Source organism: Macaca mulatta, chromosome 15, assembly GCF_049350105.2.
Source record: "Macaca mulatta isolate MMU2019108-1 chromosome 15, T2T-MMU8v2.0, whole genome shotgun sequence".
NCBI lineage: Eukaryota > Metazoa > Chordata > Mammalia > Primates > Cercopithecidae > Macaca > Macaca mulatta.
Genome location: NC_133420.1, coordinates 6,915,298 through 6,942,368, shown reverse-complemented (window position 1 = coordinate 6,942,368; position 27,071 = coordinate 6,915,298). Strand labels below are relative to the sequence as shown.

The 27,071-nt window shown below is 53.2% G+C and overlaps 2 protein-coding genes across 2 annotated transcripts in view; one reads left to right on the top strand and one right to left on the bottom strand.

The window, feature by feature from the left end:
- Window positions 1-27,071, bottom strand: part of PIERCE1 (piercer of microtubule wall 1) — a 266,631-nt gene that overhangs the window by 72,068 nt on the left and 167,492 nt on the right. The gene's annotated exons all lie outside the window — the stretch shown is intronic.
- On the top strand, window positions 3,249-8,310 carry LOC721853 (beta-lactoglobulin-1). The gene is made up of 7 exons (XM_028834461.2): window positions 3,249-3,390; window positions 4,202-4,341; window positions 4,964-5,061; window positions 6,322-6,426; window positions 7,317-7,421; window positions 7,687-7,732; window positions 8,138-8,310. Exons 1-6 carry the CDS (start codon window positions 3,295-3,297, stop codon window positions 7,701-7,703), a joined length of 561 nt encoding a protein of 186 aa, XP_028690294.2. The 5' UTR covers window positions 3,249-3,294; the 3' UTR covers window positions 7,704-7,732; window positions 8,138-8,310.

Below are 27,071 nucleotides of genomic sequence, written 5' to 3'. Positions count from 1 at the left end.
TGTGTATCTGTGTCTGTGTGTCTGTGGATGTCTGTGTGTGTGTGTCTGTGTGTGTGTGTATCTGTGTGTGTGTGTCTGTGGATGTCTGTGTGTGTGTCTGTGTGTGTGTGTGTGTGTCTGTGTGTGTGTGTGTGTGTCTGTGTGTGTGTGTGTCTGTGTGTGTGTGTGTGTATCTGTGTGTGTGTCTGTGTGTGTGTGTGTGTGTCTGTGTGTGTGTATCTGTGTGTGTGTGTCTGTGGATGTCTGTGTGTGTGTCTGTGTGTGTGTATCTGTGTGTGTGTGTCTGTGGATGTCTGTGTGTGTGTCTGTGTGTGTGTGTATCTGTGTGTGTGTGTCTGTGGATGTCTGTGTGTGTGTCTGTGTGTGTGTGTGTGTATCGTCTCCTCTTCTTATAGAGACACCATCTGTGTTGGAGGTAGGGCCCACCCCATTCCAGGATGACCTCATCTTACTCAACTACCTGCAAAGACCCCACTTCCAAATAAGGTCACATTCTGAGGTTCTGGGTGGACTGGGATTTTCAGGCGACGTGATTCAACCCTGTTCATCACCATTTCCTCACCTGTAAGATGGGAAAACTAGGAAGACTGAACTTAGAGGATTGTTGCAAGAATTCAGCGAGCTAGCACAGGTGAGGCCCAGAAGCAGCCCTGGGCATGGTGGCAGAGGCCGGGACATGCATTTTGCTAAAGCCTCATCCGGGTCTGGTCCTCCTTAGGGAGTGTCAAATAATTCTATTTCCCTTCCCACTTCCAGCCCTCTTTGCTTCAGCTTCCCACAAAGTGTAGGAACAGGAATTGCGATCCACAGGCAAGTGCCTCCCTGCGTGGGGTGGCCAGGGTCACTTGCCCCAGGGAGAGCAGAGGCCATAGGTCACGTCCCTCTAGAGGCAGCTCTGTGCACAGCTGCCCGCAGCAGGACCACAGCTCAGGAGGTTGCCTGGGCGAGGACTGGGGCCACCTGAGCCACCTCCTTCCCTTGCTGTCCTTGGAAGGAAGAGTCTTGGGGCCAGTCTTGGACCTGTAGGCTGTCCTGCGGAGTGATAATAAATGGGGTCCTTTGGAAATAAACCAGAGGATAGCTGGCGAACAAAAGCTCATCTAGGAGACCCCCTCACCTCGATCCCAGATGCTGAAAATGGCACACAGGTAGGCAAGGCCCCAAGCGCAGGTTGCAGGCCACCTGGAAAGACCATAGGACCCTGGGAGGGGACAGGGCAGATCCTCCAGGTCTCCCCACTACTGGAGAGGAGGTCACTTCCCTCACAGGACGCATGGGAGGTGGCTGCCTGCCCTCTCCTTGTTTCCAACCCCCACCCTGATCTCAGCCCTCCCCAGAGATGAACAAGTCCATTGTTTGGAATGGAAAGCTCCAGGCATTGCGTCCGTTGCACACAGGTACACACACACATGGGCACACACACACAGGTACACACATACACAGGCATACACATACAGGTACACACACATGGGCACACACACATGGGCACACACAGGTACACACACACATGGACACACACACGTACACACATGCACACAAGCACACACAGAGGTACATACACATGGGCACACACACAGGTACACATACATGCACATGGGCACACACAGGTACACACATGCACATGGGCACACACAGGTATACACACATGCACACAGGCACACACACAGGTACACACAGATCACATGGGCACACACATGGGCACATGCACACACATAGGCACATGCACACACACACACTTGCACACAGGCGCACACACACAGGTACATACACACAGACACACACTTGCACACAGACACACACACCTGCACACGGGCACACACACCTACATACACACACACTGCACATGGGCACACACACCTGCACACAAGCACACACAACTGCACACACACACACTTGCACATAGGCACACACACCTGAACACGGGCACACACACCTACATACAGACACACACCCTGCACATGGGCACACACACCTGCACACAAGCACACACTGCACACACACACATATGGGCACATGCACACAGGCACACACACGGGCACATGGACACAGACACACACACCTGCACGTGGGCACACACATACAGGTGTGCACATAGGCACATGCGCACACACACACTCACCTGTGGGTGCTGGTTTGCACATGTGGAATCCTGAAAGACACGCTACTCTGCAACTTGCGTCATCCCCCTCAAACCTAACCGGGACACATCCTCCAGCAGCCTGCGTTCCTGAGTTGCTGATGGCCCCAGCTGCACCGTTCAGTGGGACAGAAGCACATTGGTAGATTTGAAATTCCAATGCTGCAGACATGACCCACCACGCTGCAGACATGACCCACCACGCGCATCCACGCGGAGCGCGCTTGGGTGTGCTGTGCACACGGCCCCTGCCATGTTCCCCACCCCAGGGCCGAAGCTACAGGCCGGATCATTGGGCACCCTTGGTTTGGATCCATTGGTTTGGATCATCACCACCGCTGTGGTCACTGTTGCTGTTTTTGCTTGGCTTGTACTTCACAACGAAGACTTGAGGCCAAGAGCACCACACACCGGGGTCCTCAGTGTTTCCCCTGAACCTGACTCCACCCGGGGCCTGTCCTAGCTGGAGGGCACTGAGCGGGGAAGGAGACGCCGTCCCTACAAGGCCATGCCGAGGATGCTGGAGGAGCTGCTCTCCGAGCCAGGAGAGGAAAACAGAAACACGAGAGAGATTGGGAAAGAGCAAAGCCTTTCAAGGAGGCCTTGCCCAGCCGGGCCTGGCCGGCAGCACCTGGCGTTGGGGGGCACCTGTGGGAAGAGCCCCGGCTGGGGAGTATGAACGGGCGCAGACTTGTGGCCCCTTTGTGGAGCAGACGGCTGTTCACTAGCATGATGGGGCAGCCATGGGGCTCTCGGGCCCTCTGCCTGCCCCACTGGCCCTACCACTGCCCCCAGGCACAGCTGTCCTCAGTGCTGGCCTCTGATCCACCATTTTCCAAGAACCGCGACCCAGGAGGTGCTCCTGCCACTGGCTGCCAGCCTGGACCCGACCCAGGCCCCTCCCACCTGAGGCCCTGCCAGGAACTGCCCGGCCTGGACACAGAGGAGGTTCCCGGGTGGACGCAGGGAAGAGCCTTCCATTGTCCCAGTGGAGGAAGCTGCCCACAGGCCGAGGATGAGTCACGGGTTCGAGGAATCGCGTGGCAAGGCTGTGGGCGGAGCTCTTGTCTGCCCTCCTCCTACATAAGGCCCCCCGAGCCCACACTGCCTCAGCATCCCTCTCGCTCCAGACCTCAGAGCCACCCACAGCCGCAGTCATGCAGTGCCTCCTGCTCACCCTGGGCGTGGCCCTGATCTGTGGCGTCTGGGCCATCGACAGCCCCCAGACCATGCAGGACGTGGAGCTCCCAAAGGTTTGAGGCTGGGGGAGCGGGCGCTTTACTGTGGGAGGTCTGGGGCGGGTGGGGGCTGTCGGAAGCCAGGAAGCCCAGGATCTAGAAGGCCGAGGTTCGACAGAGGAGGCTGTGATGTTAGGGCCCCTGTGAGCTTCCCAGGGCTGGCCTCCCGCAGGTTGCAGCCCGAACAACAGAGCTGATTCTCCCAGTCCTGGAGGCTGGAAGTTCGAGATCAAAATGTCGGCAGGACTGGCTCTCCTCCAGGCTTCTCTCCTTGCCGTGTAGACGCCGTCTCCCCACTGTGTCCTCACAGGGCCGTCCCTCCGGGTGTCCCTGTCCTAATCTCCTCCTCTAAGGACCCCTATCAGACTGGGTCAGGGCCACCCTAATGGCCACAGTTTAACTTCATCACTTCTTAACCATTCTAGCTCACATTTGGAGGTGCTGCGGTCAGGACTTCAATATATGAATCTTGGGGGCACAATTCAGCTCCTAGCAGGGCCTCTCTGTCCCCCAACCTCCCTCCAGCCCCAACCACATGGCTCCCCAGGATCCAAATATTCCCCTGACTCAAGGAGATGGGCTCAGCCTGGTGCTTTTTTGGGCTCAAATGAGTTTAGCTGGAACATTTCTGGGGCAGCAGAGTCGGGTCCACGGCGGCGTGAGGCCCCCTCTGGCATCTGTCCCACGCAGCAGCCCGATGAGTCCAGTCCAACTCCTGCAGTGGCCTGAGGGAGCTGGGGACAGGTGGGACTCAGCCTCACCTGCACGGGGCACAACGAGAGCCATGGTGGCCTGGGGACCCCCGTGCAGCTCGAGGCCCCTTCAGTTGGCAGGGACTTGGCACTCCATGGCCATGGCGGCCAGTGACTTCTCCCTCCTGGAGACCAAGGAGGCCCCCCTGAGGATCTACATCAGCTCGCTGCAGCCCACCCCCGAGGGCAACCTGGAGATCACCCTGCGCAGATGGTGGGTTCCTCGTCATCGGGGCTGTGGCTGGCGGGGCTCACTCTCCCGCAACCAGGGTCCAGGACTGCAAGGGGTGGGCAGAGCCAGGGCCAGCCCCAGGCGTTTCCTGATGGTCCAGGGGCTTCACTGTGGACCCTCCACGGTGCCAAGTGGGGTGGGGAATGAAGCTCAGGAGGTTGTCTGTCCCTTCAGAGCCCCTGCCCAGAGACTCTGGGCCAACAACTGACCACACATCGCAGCCTGGGTCAGTCTGCGGAGAAGGCCGGTGTGGGGGCCAGGCTGGGCTGCTGTGGTCTGTGGTCTCCTGGGACCAGGCAGATCCTGTGAGGATTGTCTGCCCCCAGAGTCACGGCTGGGGGAGATGAGGACCTGAACCCCATGATTGCTGCATGAACCCCGGGACCACTGCTGTCCACGGTCATGGTCCCAGGGCGCTCACTGGCTCCCTCTGGCCTCTTCTGCCTGGTCCCGGGCTACACGTTAGGGGTTTCCCGAGAGCAGTGTTTGTCCTGGTGACCAGCACTTGTGGCCTGGAAGCCCCTCTCTCCTCAGTCCTCGGAGTCTGGCCCCTGCCCCCCTCTCCAGGGCTGCAGATTGGCCACCATAGCGTTTGTGCACACAGGTCACAGAAACAAAGCCCTTTCAGGGAGAGCAACCAGTGCATTGAGGAGAAGATCATTGCAGAGAAAACCGAGAACCCCATCGAGTTCAAGATCAACTGTAAGTGCCGGCCACAGCCCAGGCAGCTCTGGGGACACTGGCCAGGTTCCCAAGGGGTGGGACAGTGGGGCCTGGCCTCTGGCCTGGCTGTGCTAAGGCAAGCGCGGGTCACGATGGTGACGGCAGCCACAGGGAGCAGCACCGCCTCTGGGTCCCCTCTGGGCTGGTCTCACTCCCTGCAGTGACAGTGGGTCACTTGGGATCAGCTCAGGCAGCAGCGGTGACCCCCTTAGCCAGCAGCCTGTCCCCACTCTCCCTGCACCCTCCGCATGGCTCCCAGCTGCACTCCGCCAGCTATCTGCTGAGAGTCAGGGCCCCTGTGACCGCCGGATTGGAGGCTACATCTCCTTCATTCTGCATTCGTTCATTGCTAATTCGAGATGCCAGAGAGCCATGAGGACTCTTTCTCACCAGGCCTCCCCTCCCCAGCCTGGAGCAGGGAGTCCCCCGGGAGCCACGTCCTGCCTTCCGGTACCCCCACTCTCCCCTCCATGTGACTTCCCCCACGGCTGCACACCGCAACCACTGAGGCACTTGAAAGGACTCCTGTGCCAGGGCACCCACCCAGGGTCTCCAGCATCCCCTGCTTGCAGCTGGGTGGAGACGTTGGCATTTTCCATATAAGCCACCCTGGTGACACAGCTCTGCCCTGGTGGTGCCACTGGGCTAAGTCGGTGGAGCCCACCTCACTCGGCCCCGATCCGAGGGTCTCCGCTTCCCCGCCGCCCTGGCATGTGGTGGTGACTCTCAGGACCCACCTTCGCTGCCTCGGCTGGGGGTCGGTCTCACCCCCATCAGAGTAGAGACCCCGTTTCTTAGCCTCACTGGGCCACAGTGTTGAGGGTGGCTCACCCAGGTGGTCGTCTGGGTGTGATGATGAGGGAGGGAATCCTGAGCCAGGGGACGGTCTGTGTCTCCGTGGAGAGTCACAGTTAACAGCCAGGCCTCTCCTAGCCCCGTTTGCCCCTTGGCGTTACTTGTGAGCCGTGCTGGGAGCTCTCTGATGGGAAACTCACACCGTGCTGGGGTCCAGGGGGACACTGGCCCCGAAGGAAGTTCCCAAGGGGGGCCCGCTGTGGGGTAGCTCTGCACAGCCTGGAGTGTGGTAGGAGAGAAATGGGAGGGAGACGCTGGGCATCGGGGCGGACGCATCCCTCATGGGAAGTCCAGCTGGACCACAGGAGACCCACCAGCACTCCCCTTCCCACTGCAGCAAAGCACCCAGAATTCATTTCTGCTCCTGTCTTGTTCTTTTTCTAGATCTGGATGAGAACAGGATCTACCTGTTCAACACCGACGGCAGCAAATATTTGTTCCTCTGCCTGCAGAGCACCCCCAGGCAGAACCTGGCCTGCCAGTACCTGGGTGCGCGCCTGGGCCCCCAGGGTTCCCGTGGGAAACGGACACAGAATGAGACGCTCAGATCGGTCTCGAGTGAATGGAAGGCGGGCCTGTGAGGGAGCTGTTGGCTCGGCCCTCCCCCAGCCCCTGGGATTGCTTTCCCAAGGAGCCCAGGAGCCCCATGGGAGGGGGAGGAGGGGGAGAGGAGTCCTAGTGTTACATCAGAAACAAGAGAAGTGTTGTACCCAGGGACTTGAGGGACAGACACAGGCCCCGAGGACAGCAGAGGCCACTGTGGACACCAGGAAGGAGGTGTCCCTGCAGGTCAGCTGCAAGGGCAGGTGACTTTGACCATCTCTGTGTGGTCGACAGGTGGCTATAAATCCAATAGTCTTCCTGAATGGAGATTTTCAATTATTTTGTCAAATAAGAAGCCAGATACTAAAATGTCTTTCAAACAATCATGTTTGGAAAATGAATATAAGGTGACATTTTCCACGTCACACCTGCAGTGCTGTTGGGGTTCCCAGGGCCACTACATGGACCATTGGCTTTGGGCTGTAGAGACGCTCCTGCTCTACAAATCACCTGTCCTGGGCTGTGGGAGGGCAGCCCGACACGGCAGGGGAGGCAGACACTGTGCTCTCCTCCCATGACCCTGTAGACACCATCCTGAGTTCTGTGGGTCCCAGCGCTGCCTATGGTACATGAGGAGCAGGCCCAGCCAAGGAGAGGGGCTTGGGGACAGGGAGCCTGCAGGCCCGTTGGTCAAACCCTGGAGACCAGTCTGAGAACCTGCTCCAGACCAAACTCTGCCCAACCTCAGAGCACCAGGGCCTCCTTCCCTGCCCTCCCTCCCCAGGCAGGGCCCTTGGAGCTCCCAGGGCCCAGGACTGAGCCAATGTCCCCCACAGCCAGGACCCTGGAGGTGGATGACAAGGTCATGGCGGAATTCATCAGCTTTCTCAAGACTCTGCCTGTGCACATGCAGATCTTCCTGGACATGACCCAGGCAGAAGGTGAGCTGCCCCCAGGACAGGCCCAGCCTTGGCTAGAGGAGAAGCCACCGCTGTCCCAGTCTCTGTAGGACTCAGGGCAGCACCTGTCACTCCTCGTTGGCCCCTCCCACGTTCTCCCCAGGGCTTCCCTGGGGGTGCAGAGGCACCCTGAGGTGGGGTCCCCTCTCCCTCCCGTCATCCCCCAACCTCTGGCCCTGGGGCTGCTGTGTTCCCAGCTAAGTCTCCCCTCCCACTGAGGTCCCCACTGCCCCCTCTCCTCCCACAGAACAGTGCCGCGTCTAGATAAGCTCCTGCTCGGTCCTGCCTCCTGGGTAATGTACCAGCCCCGCCCACAGCCTGAGGTCGCCTCTCTGGGTCCCTGGAACAGACCCCACTGTGCCCATTCCCCAGGGCTGACCCTGAGCGATGGGCTGGAATCCTGGGGCCTCTGGAAAAGCCCAGCTGGCCACGTGCCCGCATCTCTGGGGTTGGCCACTCCAGATGCCATTTCCTGTGCCGTGGGCACAAGATGAGACCCTCTCCTTCAGGGTGGGGGTGAGTGAGGGGGGTGCTCAGGGGAGGGCAGGCCTGGGATCACAAGACCCTCCAGCCTGAGGCTAGGGTTGAGGTGGGGCTCCCCTCACACAAGCAGGGGTCCTACACCCCTAGCCTGGGAGGGGATGCCCCCTGCCCTGCAGGGTTCTAGAGTCACAGCGGAGTCCCTTTGCGCACATCAGGTCCCGGAGCCTCGGCCCCTGTGCGGACCGAGAGGATGTCGCCTTCCCGGGAGGGACGAGGAGGCTGATGACCAAGGCACATTTCCTGGGACCCTGGGACCTCCTGGGCCTCAGCCTGGGGTCTCCTGTCCTAAGCGGTCCCTCTTTGAGCAATAAATAACCTCGTCCCTTGACTCTGTGCTGGCTGGCATGTGGGGATGCAGCTGAGAGCAGGTTGGGGGGCTGGGGGACTTGGGGACTGGTAGACTCAGAGGCTGGGGGACTCAGGGAAGGGGGAACTCGGGGGCTGGGAGACTCGGAGGCTGGGGGTCTCAGGGGCTGGGGGACTTGGAGGCTGGGGGACTCGGAGGCTGGGGGTCTCAGGGGCTGGGGGACTTGGAGGCTGGGGGACTCAGGGACTGGGGGACTCCGGGGCTGGGGGATTTGGAGGCTGGGGGACTCAGGGGCTGGGGCACTCGGGGGCTGGGGGACTTGGAGGCTGGGGGACCGGGGGCTGGGGGACTTGGGGGCTGGGGGCTGGGGGCTGAGGGAACTGAGTTCATGGTTTCTGTGTTGTAGGCCCCATCATATTTGGGGATCAAGACACTATAGGGGGCTTAAAAATGTTCAGGAACTAGATAAGAGTGCTGCTGAGATGGCCAGAGCTTGCCATTCATGTTGGAGGTCCAGGTCACACAAAGGACGAAATATGAAAAATCACAGACCCATTCACCAAATAAATACTCCTATGAAAACTTAAATGAGTTATTTACAAATCAAATTCTGCACTATTTAAAAAACACGAACCGCATGACCTCCAGGGCATCTCTCAGGAGCATAAGGGAAATTGCTACCAGGAAGAGCTTTGCTATCAACCTTCGTCTGCTCATAAATGCCATCGATCTTTTCTGGGCTAATGTGAAATAAAGAGATTTACCCTGGATTGAGGAACTGAACAAAAGAGGTGAGACGTGGGAGAGGAACTTGTTTTTCATTTTAAAATATTTTGAACATCACAAAAGGAAAAAGAATATGCAACAACAGAAATAGATTTGCCAATAATAATAACATGCATAACTTTAAATTTTCAAAATACAGATGTTTCTGATAAAACATCAATTACCAATATTGGCTCAAAAAGTAGAGGAAAACTTAGAAAGAGCAATCATCGTAGAAAAAACCAGAATAGTTCCAGATCTTCTGTCTATGGATGAGAATAAAAAACCTTTATGTGATAGTTCCTGGCTCATACAATCCATTCCAGGGCATAGAAAAAGATGGGCAGTTGCTTGGCTGCCCTGATAACAAAACTGAATAAGGAAGATGCAGGAAAAGGAAAGTTGTCAGCTTTCAGAATCAAGACACAAATATCTGAATACCTTATTAGCAGATTGAATCTAACAAATGTATTTAATACATCATTATTTAGCCCCCAAAAAAAGGATGTTTAAATATTAGAAAATGTACCCATAAAAGCTGGGTGTGGTGGCTCACACCTGTAATTCCAGCACTTTGGGAGGCCAAGACAGGTGGATCACCTGAGGTCAGGAGTTCAAGACCAGCCTGACCAACACAGTGAAACCCCATCTCTACTAAAATTACAAAAATTAGTTGGGCATGGTGGCAGGCACCTGTAATCCCAGCTACTCGGGAGGCTGAGGCGGGGGAATCGCTTGAACCTGGGAGGTGGACATTGCAGTGAGCCATGATCATGTCACTGCACTCCAGCCTAGGTGACAGAATGAGACTCCATCTCAAATGTATCAATAAAATTAACTAACTTAAGACTAAGGGAGAAGTGCCATATAAGAATCTTTAATTATTTTTTTTAAAATGTTTCAAAAAATATAAGATTCCATTCATGAAGGAGACCTTGCACATCAGGAGTGCTTATAGGTAACCCTGAAACCCTGAAATGAATGAACCAATCACTGAAAGCACCAGAGTTCTTTCTTACTTATACACAATTTCCTTTGTGGCTTAGCAGGAGAGTCGACTCCTCATGGTCACTCAACAATCCAAGTGATCAAATAGCCACTACCCATGGTGTTGCTGGCCACCATGCCAGAGGGAAAACATAGGCATCGGGGGCTTCAAACTGTCCATTCAGTGCCCTATCCTGAAAGGGACACCTATTACCTCCCTAGAAGGGGACTGAAAGTCCAATCCTACCTAGGTTTCCTACCAAAGAATAGAAGGGAACATCCCTAAACTGATGATTTAAAAAAAAAACAAACCACCAAACTACAACTAGTGCTTTATGTAAACATTCAGCTAGACTGAATGCTTTCCCCCTAAGATTGAGAATAAAGCGAGGTTGTCCTTTCTCATTGCTTTTATTCAACACATACTGAAAGCTCCAGTGCGAAAGACAATTAAAAGAAACAAAAAGCATAAACATTGGAAAGGAAACATGTAGTATAACAAAGAAAAAGAGAGAGAAGACAAAAATCTTTAATACCAGGAATGAATGAGGAGACATCACTACTGACCCTATAGACATCAAAATGATAATAAGAGAATACTGTGAACAACTCTACACATACAGATTTTACAATTTATTTGAAATGGACCAATTCTTTGAAAAATACAACCTATCACAATTCATTCAATATGAACCACATAATTTTTTTTCTTTCTTTTTTTTTTTTTTGAGACGGAGTCGCTCAGTCGCCCAGGCTGGAGTGCGGTGGCGCGATCTCGGCTTACTGCAAGCTCTGCCTCTCCGTGAACTACATAATTTTAATAGCCCTTATGACTATTAAGGAAATTGAGTTTTAACTTAAAAAACTACCATAAAAAGGTATCTCAGGGCCCAGATGGTGTCACTGGGTATTTACACCAAATGCTTAAAGAATTAGCACTAACGCCACACAATCTGTTGCATAAGATAGAAGAGGCAGTAACACTTCCCAGTTCACTTTATGAAGCTATTATTATTACCCTGATACCAAAACCGTACAAACCCAGTAATAAAAAGGTGGGGTAGGGTGACTACCACCTAGTGTTCCTCATAATTATAGATGTGACAATCCTTAACAAAATATTAGCAAATAGATTTCAGCAATATATAACAATAATAGTATACCATGAATAAGAAGGGTTTACACCAGGGAGGAGAAATTAGTTCAACATTTGAAAATTAATCCATGTAACCCACCATATTATCAGGCTATCAAAGAAAAACTATATGATCATATAAATCAATACAGAAAAAGCATTTCACAAAATTCAATATCTGCTCATAAGATTTTTCAAAAACTCAGAAAATTAAGAATAGAGAGGAGCTTCCTTAACTTGATAATGAACATCTACAAAAAACTTACAATGAATACTATACTCAACTGTAAACAACTGAATGTGTTCCCTCTGTCTTAGTCAGTTCCAGCTGCTGTAACAAAATATGACACACTGGGTTGCTTAAGCAACACTTTATTTCTTACAGTTCTGGGAATGATAAGAAAAGGAGCACAGTGCTGGCAGATTTCACCTCTGGTGAGGGCTCTCTTCCTGGTTTGCAGATGGCCACCTTCTTGCTGTATCCTCATGTGGTAGAGAGAAAGGTCTCATCTCTCTTTTTTTTATAATGGCATTTGGGAAATAAAAATGAAACCCTAAGCTCCTCAACTGGCTGAACGAACTCCCTCTTGGCCAAGCAGACCCCAAAGTAACCTTGAAAATTGAGTTCTAAGCCATGACAGGATGCGGAGGATCACACACTCCTCCTTATTACCCCCACCCCCTGCACACACACTTACTGCCATTAGACTTTTTTCCCTAAGGGCTAAATAGAAACCAGTCCTTTCAAAAGACTCCACTGCTGATATCAATCAAGCACCTGACACTGCTCCCTTTTTCTGGTTTCAACACAATTGTCCAGCATTCCCTCCTGATAAGAGACCACTGACCACAGAGTGGTTCTAGCTGGTCTATGTGCGACAGCATGAAGCTCCATTGCCCATGTGCATGTTTCTCCTTTCATAACTCTTCCTATAGCTTATTAAATATGCGTATTCGGCCATTCTACTGAGCATAAATTCCTGCTCCTGCTCCTTTTTCCTCTCTGTGGAAATCTCTGTTTCTGGCTTCTGGCCCAAGGCTATACTTCTCGGTCTGTCAGAATGGCCATGCTGCAGGCTGAAACCCCTTAGGAGAAGTAAAACTCTCCTTTCCAAATGTATGAACCTCATCATTCTTCAGTTGACATGATTGGTGATGAGGATGGGATCTGCAGAGAGCCCCAGGTTCTCCCAGCATGATTGGAAGTCAATGCACCAAGGTCTTCGGCTCAGCTGTCTCCCCAGCTGACCACACAGGGAAGAAGCCAGGTAAGGTCCACGGGATCTGAGATCTCCTGCTTTTAGACTGAAGACTTCAGAGACTTTTATTTCTCTCCACCCCTTCCCTTTATGTCTTCCTGTTTCCTCCCCAGTCCCTGCCCTGGTTCCCTCCATCTAGACTCTGGAGGGAATGCCTTTGTTGGCCCGGGTTTAGGAGGGGACCTTCCCAGTCCAGTCAGACTCAGCTGGTCCATAAGATTTTATGAGGACTCTCACGCTAAGAACACTCCAACGGACCCTTCCTAAGGTGAGCGTCATTACGGAGAACCCGAGTGCTAGGCAAGAACCTTAGTTCTAAGGGGAAAGCGTAGAGAGCCTTAGTTCTAAGAGAACAGATGCTGATCAGCCACCATAAGAGACCCCAGAGGCTTCCATGTTTAAAAATGATGGGGTGATTGGATTTCTTTTTTAAAAAGGAAACATGATAGTGTCATGGCTAGCCTTAAAAACTCTCTTGAATAAATGAAAGAGAAAAATCTGACCTAAAACAAAGCTAAAATCTTCGGAGGCTCAAACTCCTTACTTCAGATGGCCTGAGGGAATAACAAAAGCCATCGTTCTTTGCAGTCTAATAGTTAAAATTCTGTAATTTCACTGCCATGGCTTGGGTTTGATTCCTGGGCAGGGAACTCTTTTGGTTTGATATTTGTGTGTCTTTTCCCAGTTATTAATGCTTTTCCATTCCATCGACAGCTTTTGATTTCCTGTCTTCTGCTCATGCAGGCGTACTGGGATTTGGGGTCTTTGTGTGTAGACCATCAGCTAGGAAGCTAAGACCCTAGTAAATATAGCCAGATAGAAATGTGGGTTGTGCCCCATTTATGGCGAGTGAAACTTTCCTTTCTTGGAGCTGTGATATGGTTTGGCTGTGTCCCCACCCAAATCTCATCTTGTAGATCCCATAATTCCTACGTATTGTGGGAGGGACCTGGTGGGAAATTACTGAATCATGGGGGCAGATCTTTCCCTTGCTGTTCTCATGATAGTGAATGGGCCTCACAAGATCTGATGATTTTAAATACGGGAGTTTCTCGGCACAGGCTTCTCTCTTTGCCTGCTGCCATTCGCGTAAGATGTGACTCGCTCCTCCTTGCCTTCCACCATGATTGTGAGGCCTCCCCAGCCACATGGAACTGTGAGTCCAGTTAAACCTCTTTCTTTTGTAAATCACCCAGTCTCAGGTGTGTCTTTCTTAGCAGCATGAAAACAGACTAATACCAGCTGTCATTTGGGTGACTCTGGATCTTGTGACAACTGCCTTGCACCTGTTTCGAGATGTTTCATGTATCCTTGGTTAAGTCTTGTTGGTTTCACTTGGAAAGTTACCTTTGGTAAAGAAGTTCAAAAGCCAGAAATATAAGCTGTTTGTCCTGGCTAAAATCTGTTAATAAGATACTTGAATGGATTATTTTTTCTTTTAAATAATTCCAAGGTTAGAAGTCAGATTAATTAAAAGCTGATTGCAAGCTATAATTATATTTTTTAAAAAGTCTTTATGCTGGCCGGGTGCGGTGGCTCATTCTTATAATCCCAGCACTTTGGGAGGCCAACGTGGGCAGATTACAAGGTCACGAGATCGAGACCATCCTGGCCAACATGGTGAAACTCCATATCTACTAAAATACAAAAAATTAGTTGGGCGTGGTGGTGCACACCTGTAGTCCCAGCTGCTCAGGAGGCTGAGTCAGGGGAATTGCTTGAACCCGGGAGGCAGAGATTGCAGTGAGCCGAGATCATGCCTCTGCACTCCAGCCTGGTGACAGAGCCAGACTCCATCTGAAAAAAAAAAAAGAAAAGAAAAGAAAAGAAAAAGCTTTTAGGGTTTTCCTTTTTGAATCCTGTTTTTGAAAAATAAAAATTATTCTCAGTCAACTGATTTTTGTGTGTTTCTCCATTTATTTGTGTCTGTACCTCCTTCGTCTTACCACCCCTAATGCTCACGTGACAGGACCTGAGATAGTTTCTAACAGCCTATAGAGTCGAAAGGATAAAATAGAATGATGTCTATTTGCATGTGGCATGGCTGTTCACATAGAAAATCTCAAGGAATCTACAAAAAACAAACAAACAAACAAAGTCCTAAAATAAATGAGTTTACCAAGGTGGCAGGATACAAGATAAAGACACAAAAATATATTGCCTTTTTCTACATACTAGCAACGCACAGATCGACACTGAAATGTAAAATACAATGCCAGTTACAATCACTCAGAAAAAAGGTGGAATACTTAGGTGTAAACTGTATGAAATGTACACAATCTGTATGCTGAAAATAATGCTGATGAAAGAAATCAAGAAAGCTCTAAATAAACGGAGGGACTTATTTTGTTAATGAACTAGAAGACTTAACACAGTAAAGATGTAAATTCTCCCCAAATTGATAAATAAGCTTAATGCAATTGTCATCGAAATTCCAGCAATCTTTTTGGTAGACACAGGTAAGATTATTCTAAGATGTAGGCCGGGCGCGGTGGCTCAAGCCTGTAATCCCAGCACTTTGGGAGGCCGAGACGGGCGGATCACGAGGTCAGGAGATCGAGACCATCCTGGCTAACACGGTGACACCCCGTCTCTATTAAGAAATACAAAAAAAAAAAACTAGCCGGGCGAGGTGGCGGGCGCCTGTAGTCCCAGCTACTCGGGAGGCTGAGGCCGGAGAATGGCGTGAACCCGGGAGGCGGAGCTTGCAGTGAGCTGAGATCTGGCCACTGCACTCCAGCCTGGGTGACAGAGCGAGACTCCGTCTCAAAAAAAAAAAAAAAAAAAAAAAAAAAAAGATTATTCTAAGATGTATGGGGAAAAAGCGAAGGAACTAGAATAGCTAAAATATTTTCGTAAAGGAAGAATGAAATGGAAGTAATCAGCCTATCGAACGTTATTTCAAATATTATTATGTAGTCACAAGACTGTATGGTATTAGCCGTGTCCATCTGTGCATTGCTACTTTGTAGAAAAAGGCAATTGATTTTTGTGACTTTATCTTGTATCCTGCCACCTTGGTGAACTCATTTATTTGTTTTAGGGTTTTGTTGTTTGGTTTTGTAGATTCCTTGGGATTTTCTATGTGAACAGCCATGTCATCTGCAAATAGACATCACAGTAGAGGTACAAGACACATAGGTCAAAGGAACAGAGTAGGTAACCCAGAAATAGACTGACACAAATGTGCCCACCCAATTTTTGACAAAGGTAAAAAAGCAGTACAATTAAGGAACAAATCGTGCCATCATACATCCTTAAGCAAAAAAGAAAAGGAAAGGAAGAGGAAGGGAAAGGAAGTTCGTAAAGAAGAAAGAACGAATAAAGAAAAAGAACGTCAATCTAAGTCTCACACCTTATAAAAATATTAGTGCAAAATATAGATCTCAGACTAAAATATGAAACATGAAACTCTAAAACTTTTTTAAAAATAGGAAAAAATCTTCATAATCTAGGGTTTGGCAAAGAGTTCTTACTTGACACCGTGAGTATGACCCATAAAATTAAAAATTGATATATTACTCTTCATCAAAATCGAAAAGTTTTGCTCTGCAAACAACTCTGTTAAGAGAATGAAAAGATAAGCTTCAGACTGAGAGAAAACATCTCATCTCACATCAGCTCAGAGTGAGAATTCACTCATTACTGTGAGGAGGGCACTAAGCCATGACCCAAACACCTCCTACGGGGCCCCACTTCCAATACTGGGGACTGCACATCAGCATCAGGTTTGGAGAGGACAAACATCTAAACTACATCACACCACTGCTTTGGAAATAGATCAGCAGTTTTTTTCATTTCCAATTCACATACTTGCCACCCTACTCAGCAGCCCCGCTCCTAAGTATTTTGCCAAATCAAATGAAGATATATGCTCACTCAAATACTTGTACATGAACTCTTATAGCAGGCAGCTTAATTGATAATTGCCCCCAACTGGAAGCAACTCAAATGTCCATGAACTAGTGAATGGACAAAGAGTCACCAGGAAAAAACTGCAGCTACAGGCAACAGCAAGGATATTCTCAAAAGCATCATGCAGAGTGAATGAAATTCATACCAAAAAGGTCACTTCAGCGGTGTTCAGGGGGTGGTTTAGCAGGGTTGACTGCACAGGGGCACGAGGGAAATTTGGCAGGGGATAAAGCTGTTCGGTATCATGATTGTAGTGTGGTTCCATGACTAAGTGAGCGTTTGTCAAAACTCGTGGAACTGTACACTAAAAAGGGAGACTTGTACTAGCATCCTCACTAAATCTGACTTTTTAAAGGGCAAAGAAAGAGATGCAAGACTTCTAAACTGAAAAAATAGGCAACACTATTGGGAGAAATTAAAGAAGATCTAAATAGAGAAATATACCATATCCATGGATTGGAAGACTCAATGTTGCCAAGACATCAATTCTCTCCAAATGAATCTGTAAACTCAATGAAATCCTGACTGCATCGAACACAATGCGTTTTTGGTGTGTAGAATCTGACAAGCCCATTTAAAAAATTCATTTGTAATTGCAAAGGAGCAAGAATAATAAGAACAACATTCAAAAGAAATAAAAATGGGCCAGGCGCAGTGGCTCACATCTGTAATCCCAGCACTTTGGGAGGCTGAGGCAGGCAGATCGCCTGAGGTCAGGAGTTTGAAACCAGCCTGGCCAACACGGTGAAACCCCGTCTCCACTAAAAATACAAAAATTAGCTGGGCGTGGTGGCACACGCCTGTAGCCCCAGCTACTTGGGAGGCTGAGGCAGGACAATTGCTTGAACCCAGGAGGTGGAGGCTGCAGTGAGCCGAGATTGTACCACTGCACTCCAGTCTGGGTGACAGAGCAAGACTCCCTCTCAAAATAAAATAAAATAAAATAAAATAAAATAAAATAAATATGAAGGCATATTATAAAGCTACAGTAATGCAGACAGTGTGACATCACACAAGGATTGGCAACTTGATCAACGGAACAGAAAAGAGGCTCAGAAACAGTCTCCACACAGCCCCAGATCAATGACGAAGGCAGAGCTGGGAGGAGGCAGTGGGGGCTAAGATCTTCTCTGTTAATGGTGTGGCATCACTTGGGGAAGCATGGGGAAGATGTGGTTTTTTGTAGTTTTTGTTTTTTTGAGACAGAGTCACGTTCTGTTGCCCAGACTGGAGTGTGCACTGGTACAGTCTCGGCTCACTGCAACGTCCATCTCCTGGGTTCAAGCAATTCTCCTGCCTCAGCCTCCTGAGTAGCTTGGATTACAGGTGTGTGCCACCACACCCAGCTAATTTTTTTGTATTTTTAGTGGAGATGGGGTTTCACCATGTTGACCAGGCTGGTCTCGAACTCCTGACCTCAAACGATCCACCCACCTCGACCTCCCAGAGTGCTGGGATTACAGGCGTGAGCCACCGCGTCTAGCCTTGGAAGATGTGTTTTGAACCCCCCTTCACACCATATGCAAAAATCAATTCCAGAGGCACCAGGCCAATAAGGCTTCAGAGGAAAACACAGAACATCGTTGTGGCCTGGGAGTCTACAAAGATTTCTTAAACAGGGCTCCAAAAGAGCCCACCATGAAAGACAAAGTTAGGTAAATTGGGTTATGCGGCAATTAAGACCCAATTAGGAAGGCAAAAAGGCAACCCACAGAGCGGTTGTTCACTGAGAGGATTTGTCACAGGGAGGATTTCCATCCAGAACGGAAAGGAAAGGCAACCCCACTGAAAACCGACAAGCCCCTCAAACAGAAGCTTCACCCGAATGGCAAAAAGAAAAAAATGGGCTGGGCAGGTGGCTCATGCTTGTAATCCCAGTGCTTTGGGAGGCCGAAGCTGGAGGATTGCTTGAGTTCAGGAATTTGAGACCAGCCTGGGCAACATAGCAAGACCCCATCCCTACACACACATATGCACACAAAAGAATATTAAAATGCTGGCCCAGCATCGTGGCTCACGCCTGTAATCCCAACACTTTGGGAGGCCGAGGTAAGTGTATCAACTGAGCTCAGAAGTTCGAGACCAGTGTGGCCAACATGGTGAAACCTGTCTCTACTTAAAAAAAAAAAAAATAGCTGAGTGTGGTGGCGGGCACCTGTAATTCCAGCTACTCAGTAGGCTAAGGCAGGAGAATAGCTTGAACTCAGGAGGTGGAGGTTGCAGTGAGCTGAGATGGTGCCATTGCACTCCAGCCTGGGTGACAAGAGCGAGACTGTCTTAAATATATATATATATTTTTTAATATATATATATTTATATTTATAATACATAAAATATACAAAAACATATTTTATATATATATATATTAAAATGTTTAACATGGTTATTCATCTGGAAAAACGTAAATTAAAACTGCAATGCAACACCTGCCCACCAGAGGGCGAACAGGAAGGATGCTGCTTTGTAATCTATGGGGTGGCCTTTGAGTCCTGTGTTGTGTCATTACCCTCGAGGGGCAGCGTGGGTGGCAGGCGTGGGTACCCTCCCCAGGTCGCGCTGGTCTGTCGGGATGTGTTCAGGACAGCAGTGGACACGGCCGCTTCCAACAGAGTCCCCACCCACCCTGCTGCTGACTCCATGGGTCCCTCACAAGGGAAGAGCCTTGTTCCCCCAAATCATCTCCCAGCCCTGCTCTGGCAGCCACCACAGCACCCTGGAAATGCTGAGTGTCCCATCTCATGTAACTGTTGCAGCTGCTCCCGTAACCACTGTGCTCCCCCTCCCCCGATGGGGACCCCCGTGACCTGGGACAGCCGCCCCACTCCAGCCTGACGTGGCCCCGGCTCCACTAGACTTCAACATGGATTTTTCCCTGTTGACCCCCATCCCTCAACAACCACGTAGATGATGAGCCATAGATTCCGCAACCTCTGGACCCCCTCCCCCTGCAGCTGCCTCTTTCCCAGGCTTGGGGGCCGCATGGCACCCCAAATCTCACACACCTGCTGATGGGTTCAGAGCTACCCCCTCCACTGATGGCGGACCTGCCTCCAGGGTTTCCACAACTTAATTCCGCTGCACAAGTCCAGGGAGGTTCGTTCGTTCTTTCCTTTCTTTCTCTCTTTTTTTTTTTTTTTTAAGACCGAGTTTCACTCTCGTTACCCAGGCTGGAGTGCAGTGGCAGGATCTCGGTTCAGTGCAACCTCTGCCTCCCAGGTTCGAGCAACTCTCCTGTCTCAGCCTCCCGAGTAGTTGGGACTACAGGTGTGTGCCACCACGCCCAGCTAGTTTTCATACTTTTAGTAGAGACGGGGTTTCACCATGTTGGTCAGGCTGGTCTCGAACTCCTGACCTCGGGTGATCCTCCCGCCTCAGCCTTCAGGGGTGTTCTAACTCTGGCACTGATCCCTACAGAAGAGTGGGGAACGCAGTGACAAATTAGAAGCAAGTCCAACATTGCAGGCAGCTGGAGCTCCCGGGGCTGGAGCGTGTACAGAAAGGATGCCGAGCCCACAGGCAGCCCCTGAGGAGTTTGTCACCTTGAATCTGGAAGGATTTAACTCATACAAAATTCGCCTCACCGGAGGATGCGCGGTCCCGGCCGCTGACGTCCCCACGATGGCCACTGGGTGGAGCCTGAGTCCTCTGATTGCGTGGAAGGGCCCTGGGAAAAATCGGGCCAAATTTTACAGAAATATTGGTGGAAAATGTGACCCAAGAAATTCAGCCCATCCCGCTTTCGTCCGCGTGTGTGACAACCTGGGGGACAGCAACTGTCGGGCAAGACTCGGAAGCCCCACCAAGTGGACCACGTGGGCTTTTACCAGGAGTCTTTCAGTGGCCCTAACCCTCGTTCTGAGACACCTGCCGTGCCTAGGCCACCCATCGCTCGCTCTGCAGCCTGAGTCGCAGTTAACTAAACCGGATTCTTCCAAGGTAGGCTTTGCTGTCACCGTGAGACAGATGTTCACTGGGTCCACCGAGCCGCCCACCAAGGCACGGTGACCATCACCATGTGAGCTGTGCACGGGGAGCCCGGCTCGGACGCCAAGAAGCTGAGACTCACACGGCTGCCTCCCACCCACTGCAGCATGCTCAGACCCCGCAAGGGCCTGGGGTGCCTCCGTGGGGATACCTCTGAGATCCCAAAGCACGCCCCTGGCCGTGCGTGGGGGACACTCTCCTCATGAGGTGGGAGTGTTTGCTAGCAGTTCCTGGGGGTGCCCTGTGGGTCAAGCTAATTTGGAAACGCTGCCACGGCACTGGCCTCTCCATGTCCGTGACGGTGCATTGAAGAAAGGCAGCTCCACCCTAGGACACAGGTGGGCGTCATGACCATGACAATCAGCAAGCCGAGGGGGCGTTCGGGACAAGAGGGATGGTGGACATAGGAGGGCACCTCAGGCTCAGCCCCCAGCAGGCCCAGAGCACACAGCGGCCAGGTGGGTCTCAGCCTCCAGAGTGTTGCTGACTTGCTGATGAGGAAGGAGGGAAGCAGGGAGGGAGAGGGGAGGGAGGCGGAGGGAGAGGGGAGGGAGAGAACTGCTGAGCCCGCCTGCAAGGCAGGAGGTGTTGAAGGAGAATCCTGTCGGTCCCAGGTCCCGCCTCCCTTCTGGTTCCTTCCACGGGTGACCTGCACAGTGGGGTCCCAGCTCCCTTCCTGTGCCTTTCGGGGGTGGCTGGTGCGTCCCAGTGCTGTGCTTGCTGTCTCGGCAGAATTCTTTTCAGTTTGTGTATTTTTTCCCACTTGTTTTCAGAAAGGAGTTCCGGCCCGGGGTTCCAGGCCTGTTTGCTATGGAAGAGCAGGCTCCTGGAGCATCGCCAAGGCCCGTTGCCTGGATGGAGGCAGTTTCCACGCGGCACATTTGGGTGGAAACGCCTAGAGGGAGAATCTGCAGAATCTGGGGGCACCTGACACGGGACGCTTCTCGGGCCCTCCGCAGGTGCGGCCAGGCTTGGGCCCTGACTGTCTCCCAGGTGACCTCCATCTCTGCCCCACCAGCCCGGCTCTGGTGAGTGAGAGTGGGGTCCCCAGGGGGCCATGGGTGTCTCCAACACTGCCTGGGCCATGCTGGCTCCTACCCTTCACACCTGGGATGCGGGCCAGTGGCCTACCATGGCTCCTGATCAGCTCTTGTGTCTCAGGCAAGGTCGCCAGTGGCAGTGTCAGCTGGGGACATCCGTGTGGCAGGGGAAGGTGATCAGGAACTGTTGGGTCTGTCGCTCCTTGATGAGTGGACCCGGCTCCCTCTGCTCAGAGCCTGTTTCCCCTCTGCCCTCCCGCTGTCCCTGTGGGATTCCCTGGGTGGAAGAAGCAGGACCTGATGGCATAGGCTGGGCACGGGGGCTCACACCTGACATCCTGGCTATTTGGGAAGCTGAAGCAGGAGGATTGCTTGAGCCGAGGAGTCAAAGACCAGCCTGGGCAAAACAGGGAGACCCCATCGCTATGTAAAAATTTTTAAAAGAATCTGATGCCACTGCTTTTTTTTTTTTTTTTTTTTTTTCCTGGGGAGATGGAGTCTCACTCTGTCACCCAGGCTGGAGTGCAGTGGTACGATCTCAGCTCACTGCAGCTTCTGCCTCCCAGGTTCAAGCGATTCTCCTGCCTCAGCCTCCTGAGTAGCCGGGATTACAGGTGTAGCTGGGATTACAAGCACACATCACCACACCTGGCTAATTTTTGTATTTTTAGTAGAGACAGGGTTTCGCCATGTTCAGGCTGGTCTTGAACTCCTGACCTCAAGTGATCCGCCTGCCTCAGACTCCCGAAGTGCTGGGATTACAGGTGTGAGCCACCACGCCTGGCCTGCTAGTTGTTTTCAGTGAACATGTGTTCTCTCCAGGCCACAAGGGAGTCACCGTTCTGAGGCTGGAGGTGGCAGCCTCACAGGGTCCCCGTGGAATGGCTCCCAACTGGCCGGGAAGGTGTGTAGATGGGGTGGGATAGGCCACAGCAGAGCAGTGGGGCTTCAGGGACTGGCTGCGGCCCCACCCCACAGGCAGGCACAGGTCCTGGAGGACACACCTGGGTTTTCTCCTCCTCCACCAGGACCCTGGCCTGCAGAAGGCCCCTCACCACGCCGACAGGGGCCTGTAAAATGCAAACCCAGCTGTATCCACCAACTGCTTCCACCACGCAGGTGAAGCTGCCTTCTGCCCAGGGCCAGGAGCTCACGGGGCGTGGCCCGGCCACCTCGGGAACTTCATGGAGCACCACCCACCTTCACCCTTCACTGAGCCCCCACAGCTCTGCGCCTCGGGGACCCACCCCGGCGGGGCTCGCTCCAGGCGGGGGCTGGGCTGTCGCTGGCTCCACTGGGCCCCTCACACATGCTGTTCCCACCTCTGGAACACGGTTCCTGACTACTCCCGTCACCTCACCCCACTCACTTGGAAAGGTGGACGCCCGTCACAGCCCCACCCCGACCTGTGTAGCTCTGTGTGGGGCCCTGGCCACGCTGTAAGTTCCACAAGCCTCTGTGGACCGCGCGGGTGGCCGTCTCTCCCCATGCCCAGCACAGTAGCCAGCACATCCTGGAGGTGCACGCGGTGTGTGCCAGGTGAGCTGATGTCTACAGAGCTGCCACCTGCCACTCTGCCGTCCGCCTGCATTACTGGGTTTCTGGGCCGTTCCATTTATCCTTCAGATGAACACAGTCGCTCTCCTCCTTCCTGCTCTTTCTCTGCTCCGAAAGCCCCCTTGCTTCGGTGTCTGGGATCTGATGGGTAAAGTCTGATTTCACACTCAGTCCTCTGTGGTGCCACAGACCGTCCAAGGCCTGGTTCTGTCGGCCCAGCCCCACCCTCAGCTCTCGGCCAGGCCCCTGCGCACTTTGCTGACCGTTATCAAGGTCGTTTCTGGGTACAAGCGTGTGGCTTCCCGAGGAGAGTGTGAACATTCCCACAACATCCAGGGAATCTCGAGTGTCCTCTTGTGCGCAGAAGCAAACACGTGCTCACGGTCACACAAACAGAAATGTGTCTGTGGACATGCATCACACGTGTGTGCTTACCCACACTCATGCCCACACACAGGCTTGGGCACACATGCTCACATGCGCACATGTGTGCACACAGGTCAGAGTAGCAGGAATGCTGCCAGAGTCCCCCAGGCAGCCATTGCGGGGGCAGAGCAAGGTCTCTGCTCAGCTCCCCCGACGGCCACTGCCCCACCTGTGTGGCTGCCATGGCCCCAGAGACCCAGCTCACCCAGGCAGTGACATCTATTCTATGTCCCCAAAGCAACTGGAAGCCGCTTGTGGGTGGAGGCTGGGAGACAGGATCCAAGGCCTCAGGGGCAAAGGTACGGCCTCATCCCCAACGGTTCTGAAGCTCATGGTGACCACGGGCTCCCTGGGAGTTTAGGGAAAGTCATGGCCTTTTCCCAGAGAAACAGGCAGAACCCCCATCAAGCGACATGTCGGGGGGCTGAGATTTCAGGGCCCTCAGATGTGCCCTGGTCTAGATCTCTCCCAGGCCCATCCCAGTCCCATGAGGGCAGCCCAGCCCCAAGAACCTATCTGACCTTATCAGCAGAAGCTGATGTCACCCAAGGCTGGCAGCGCCTAGGAGGCCCTGGCTCTGCGTCTAGGAGGCCCTGGATGGCCACATGTTTTGATTCTGGCAGGTGGTGCAAGGAGGGGAGGGAGTTGGTGGGTGAGAAGCCTGGGCCTGTTCTCTTTGGGCCACCCTGCCTCTGAAGCAGTGCATAGAAGCCCCCGGGCGAAGCCATTTATCCACCCTGCAGCCCCATGTCCCCGCAGCCCCGCAGCCCCACGTCCCCAAATGGCCATGATCAGGGACGTTGAGGCTGTGGCCCCTCAGTGTGGGGCTGGGCCTGGCCTGAGCCCTGCTGTATGACAGCCGGGGCCCCGGCAGTTGGACTTCCATCCTGAGCAGGAGGTGCTCCGGAGGTTCTAGGAGGAGGGTGCAGGGGGGCAGCCAATGGCCCCTGAGGCCCGTCCTGGACCCCTGCCACCCCACAGTACCCTGTGCACCCCACAGCACTCTGCAGGCAGAGATGCTGAGGCACAGGCCTCCTGCTACACAGGGAGGCGGCAGTGAGGGGGCAGCTGAGTCAGGCCTGTTGTGGGCACTGCACTGAGAACCCACAGGGCTCTGAATGTGCTCACAAAGGGGATCTGCAGAATGACTCCCTTGGAGAGGGCAGGAGCCGTGGGACACTGCCCCTCCCTCCTCTGAGATCCCCTCGGGGTGGGGGCCACCTGAGACCTCCCCACCAGCTGGCCAGGGTCCAAGCAGGGCTCAGAACCTGGGGCCCTCGGCCAGGCCTGCCTACTGTGATCCCCACAGCCACAGACACAATGGCCCCAGGTAGGAGAAGATGCAGGGAGCCCCCGCCACCTCCTCAGCATCACCCGTGACCATGGGGCCACACCAAGCTGTCCAGCCCAGCTGGGGAGGGGATTCGGAGTCAGCGGCCCCCAAGACCCCGGCCCAGCATATGACGTGAGAGAAAGTGCACACCTGCCCTGTGCATGACCGGCCCCCATCGCTGCTGCAGCCCAGGACCTGGGGAGGAGGGGCTCGGCAGGGCTGCCACAGGCTGGACACCGGGCCCTGCTGCCTCCAGGTGGAGGGACCACGAAACTTCATGAAGCTCCGTGTCACCAAGGACCATCACTGAGGGCAGAGGCGCCCCCGTGTCTGTGTTTCATGTCAGACATCAAACTCCTGGAAAACGGCAGCTCGAAGGCCTCCTACTCCTGCGTGGGACAAGGGCTCTGGTGGTCGCCCACCCCGCCCCCAGGTCTCCACCTCCACACCCCCTCCTCCCCTCGGAGAGCCCAGGGCCGAATCCCCACACCCAGCCCCTTTCCCCTGGGCTTCCCCACTGCTTATGGGTCCCGCCAAGCCTCGAGCCCCCCAGGAGGGCCTTGGTAACAGGGCTCAGGGCCGCCCGTCTGAGCTGCTCCCCTGGAAGGTGGCGTGGCAGCCCTCGGCTCCTCCTGGGCAAACCCAAGGCCGGCGACCGATTCACGCCCCGGGTGACCCTGACAGCGCCAGCTCCAGCAGCACATCTCACCAGGAGGGCCGCCTCTGTTTAGAAAAACCGGAAAGTGCGTGAGCGAATTCTACACCCCCAGAGTCTTCTTGAGTAGAAGTGGCCACGGCTCCCAGGTGGCTCAGATGGGGTTGGCGTGAGCTAGTTATTGATGGAAATGTGACTTGGTGGGAAGGTTCCGGAAGGGGCAGTGAGGCGAGGTGGGGCAGGAATGAGGAGATGACACCACAGAAATTCAAAAACCCCGAGCAGTGGCTCCCCACCTGTGCTTCTCGTACTGGAGCGGGTCCCCTCCCCACCAGCTCGAAGTCCGAGACAGGCGGGGTGGTGGCCGGGAGGCCGCTGCGGGGAGGGGCTGACCAGGGTCTGGGGTGCACAGATTTCCCTTTGGGAATAAAAGTCACGGTGGGAAGTTTGAGGAAGAGGGAGGTGAGCGCCACGCTCCTGGGTGCTCCATGGACGGGCGTCCTGTTGAGCCAGGGCCTGGGCTGGGTGAGCCTGAGGCACAGAGGCAGCGAAGGCAGGATTTGCTAGAGTTAGGAAGGTCCTTCCACCCCCTCCTCCATGTGACTGGCCTGCCATCCTTCTGACCTAGAGAGACACAGAGAAGGAGAGACAGAGACAGACAGAGACAGAGATGGAGAGACAGAGATAGAGACAGACAGAGACAGAGATGGAGAGACAGAGAGAGACAGAGATAGAGAGACAGAGAGAGATAGTGATGGAGAGACAGACAGAGATGGAGAGACAGAGAGAGATAGTGATGGAGAGACAGAGAGACAGAGATGGAGAGACAGAGATAGAGACAGACAGAGACAGAGATGGAGAGACAGAGAGAGACAGAGATAGAGAGACAGAGAGAGATAGTGATGGAGAGACAGACAGAGATGGAGAGACAGAGAGAGAGAGACAGAGAGACAGAGATGGAGAGACAGAGAGAGACAGAGATGGAGAGACAGAGACAGAGACAGAGATGGAGATGCAGAGAGAGACAGACAGAGATGGAGAGACAGAGAGAGACAGAAGCAGAGATGGAGATGCAGAGAGAGACAGACAGAGAGAGAGAGACACAAGACATCAGTGGTCTGGGTCTGTGTCCGTGGTTGGATCTTGGGCTGCAGGTGACCATCGAGGACTGAGCTGTGAGGGAGACGGGGTCGGAGCTGGGCCAGCCGGGAGGGGCAGGGCACGCTGGAGCGGAAGGCAGCCGGTGGATCCCCACATATGTGAGCTGTTCCATTTTCTGTCACAGAGAAGGGCAGAGACGATCTCACTCCCGTGGCTCGGACTTTGTCAGGGAACCAAGAAATGCAGCAGGAGGAGTGTGGTCTCCTTCCTTATCACGACTGACATGGAAAAATCACAAGGCAGGCAGCCTCCCTGTGGCAGAGGCCCGAGGCAGGTGCTGCTCAACCCCGGGACAGCAGCACCCATACGGGGACAGTGGAAAGAGAAAAGGAAGAGAGTCCAGGGGGTGGGCTGTGAGGATCAGGGGCTGGGGCCCCATGCCATGGGCTGGTCTCCCTCCATGGATATGCCAGGGTACCCTCTTCACCTGCCATCCTCATCACAGGTGGTGTTGGTCATCTGTGACCTCCCTGGTATCTACCCCCGCCACAACCCCATGCACCACGGGCTGCAGCCCTGGTGGCCGCAGGAATGGCTGCGTGGGTGAGCGTGGGCAGCAGGTACA

Excerpts from the sequence above, each read along its gene's own strand:
- LOC721853 (XM_028834461.2), top strand. The coding sequence starts at position 3,295 with ATGCAGTGCCTCCTGCTCACCCTGGGCGTGGCCCTGATCTGTGGCGTC. Across the intron at positions 3,391-4,201 it reads AGGACGTGGAGCTCCCAAAG|TTGGCAGGGACTTGGCACTC; the intron begins GTTTGAGGCTGG and ends AGGCCCCTTCAG. Across the intron at positions 6,427-7,316 it reads CCTGGCCTGCCAGTACCTGG|CCAGGACCCTGGAGGTGGAT; the intron begins GTGCGCGCCTGG and ends TGTCCCCCACAG.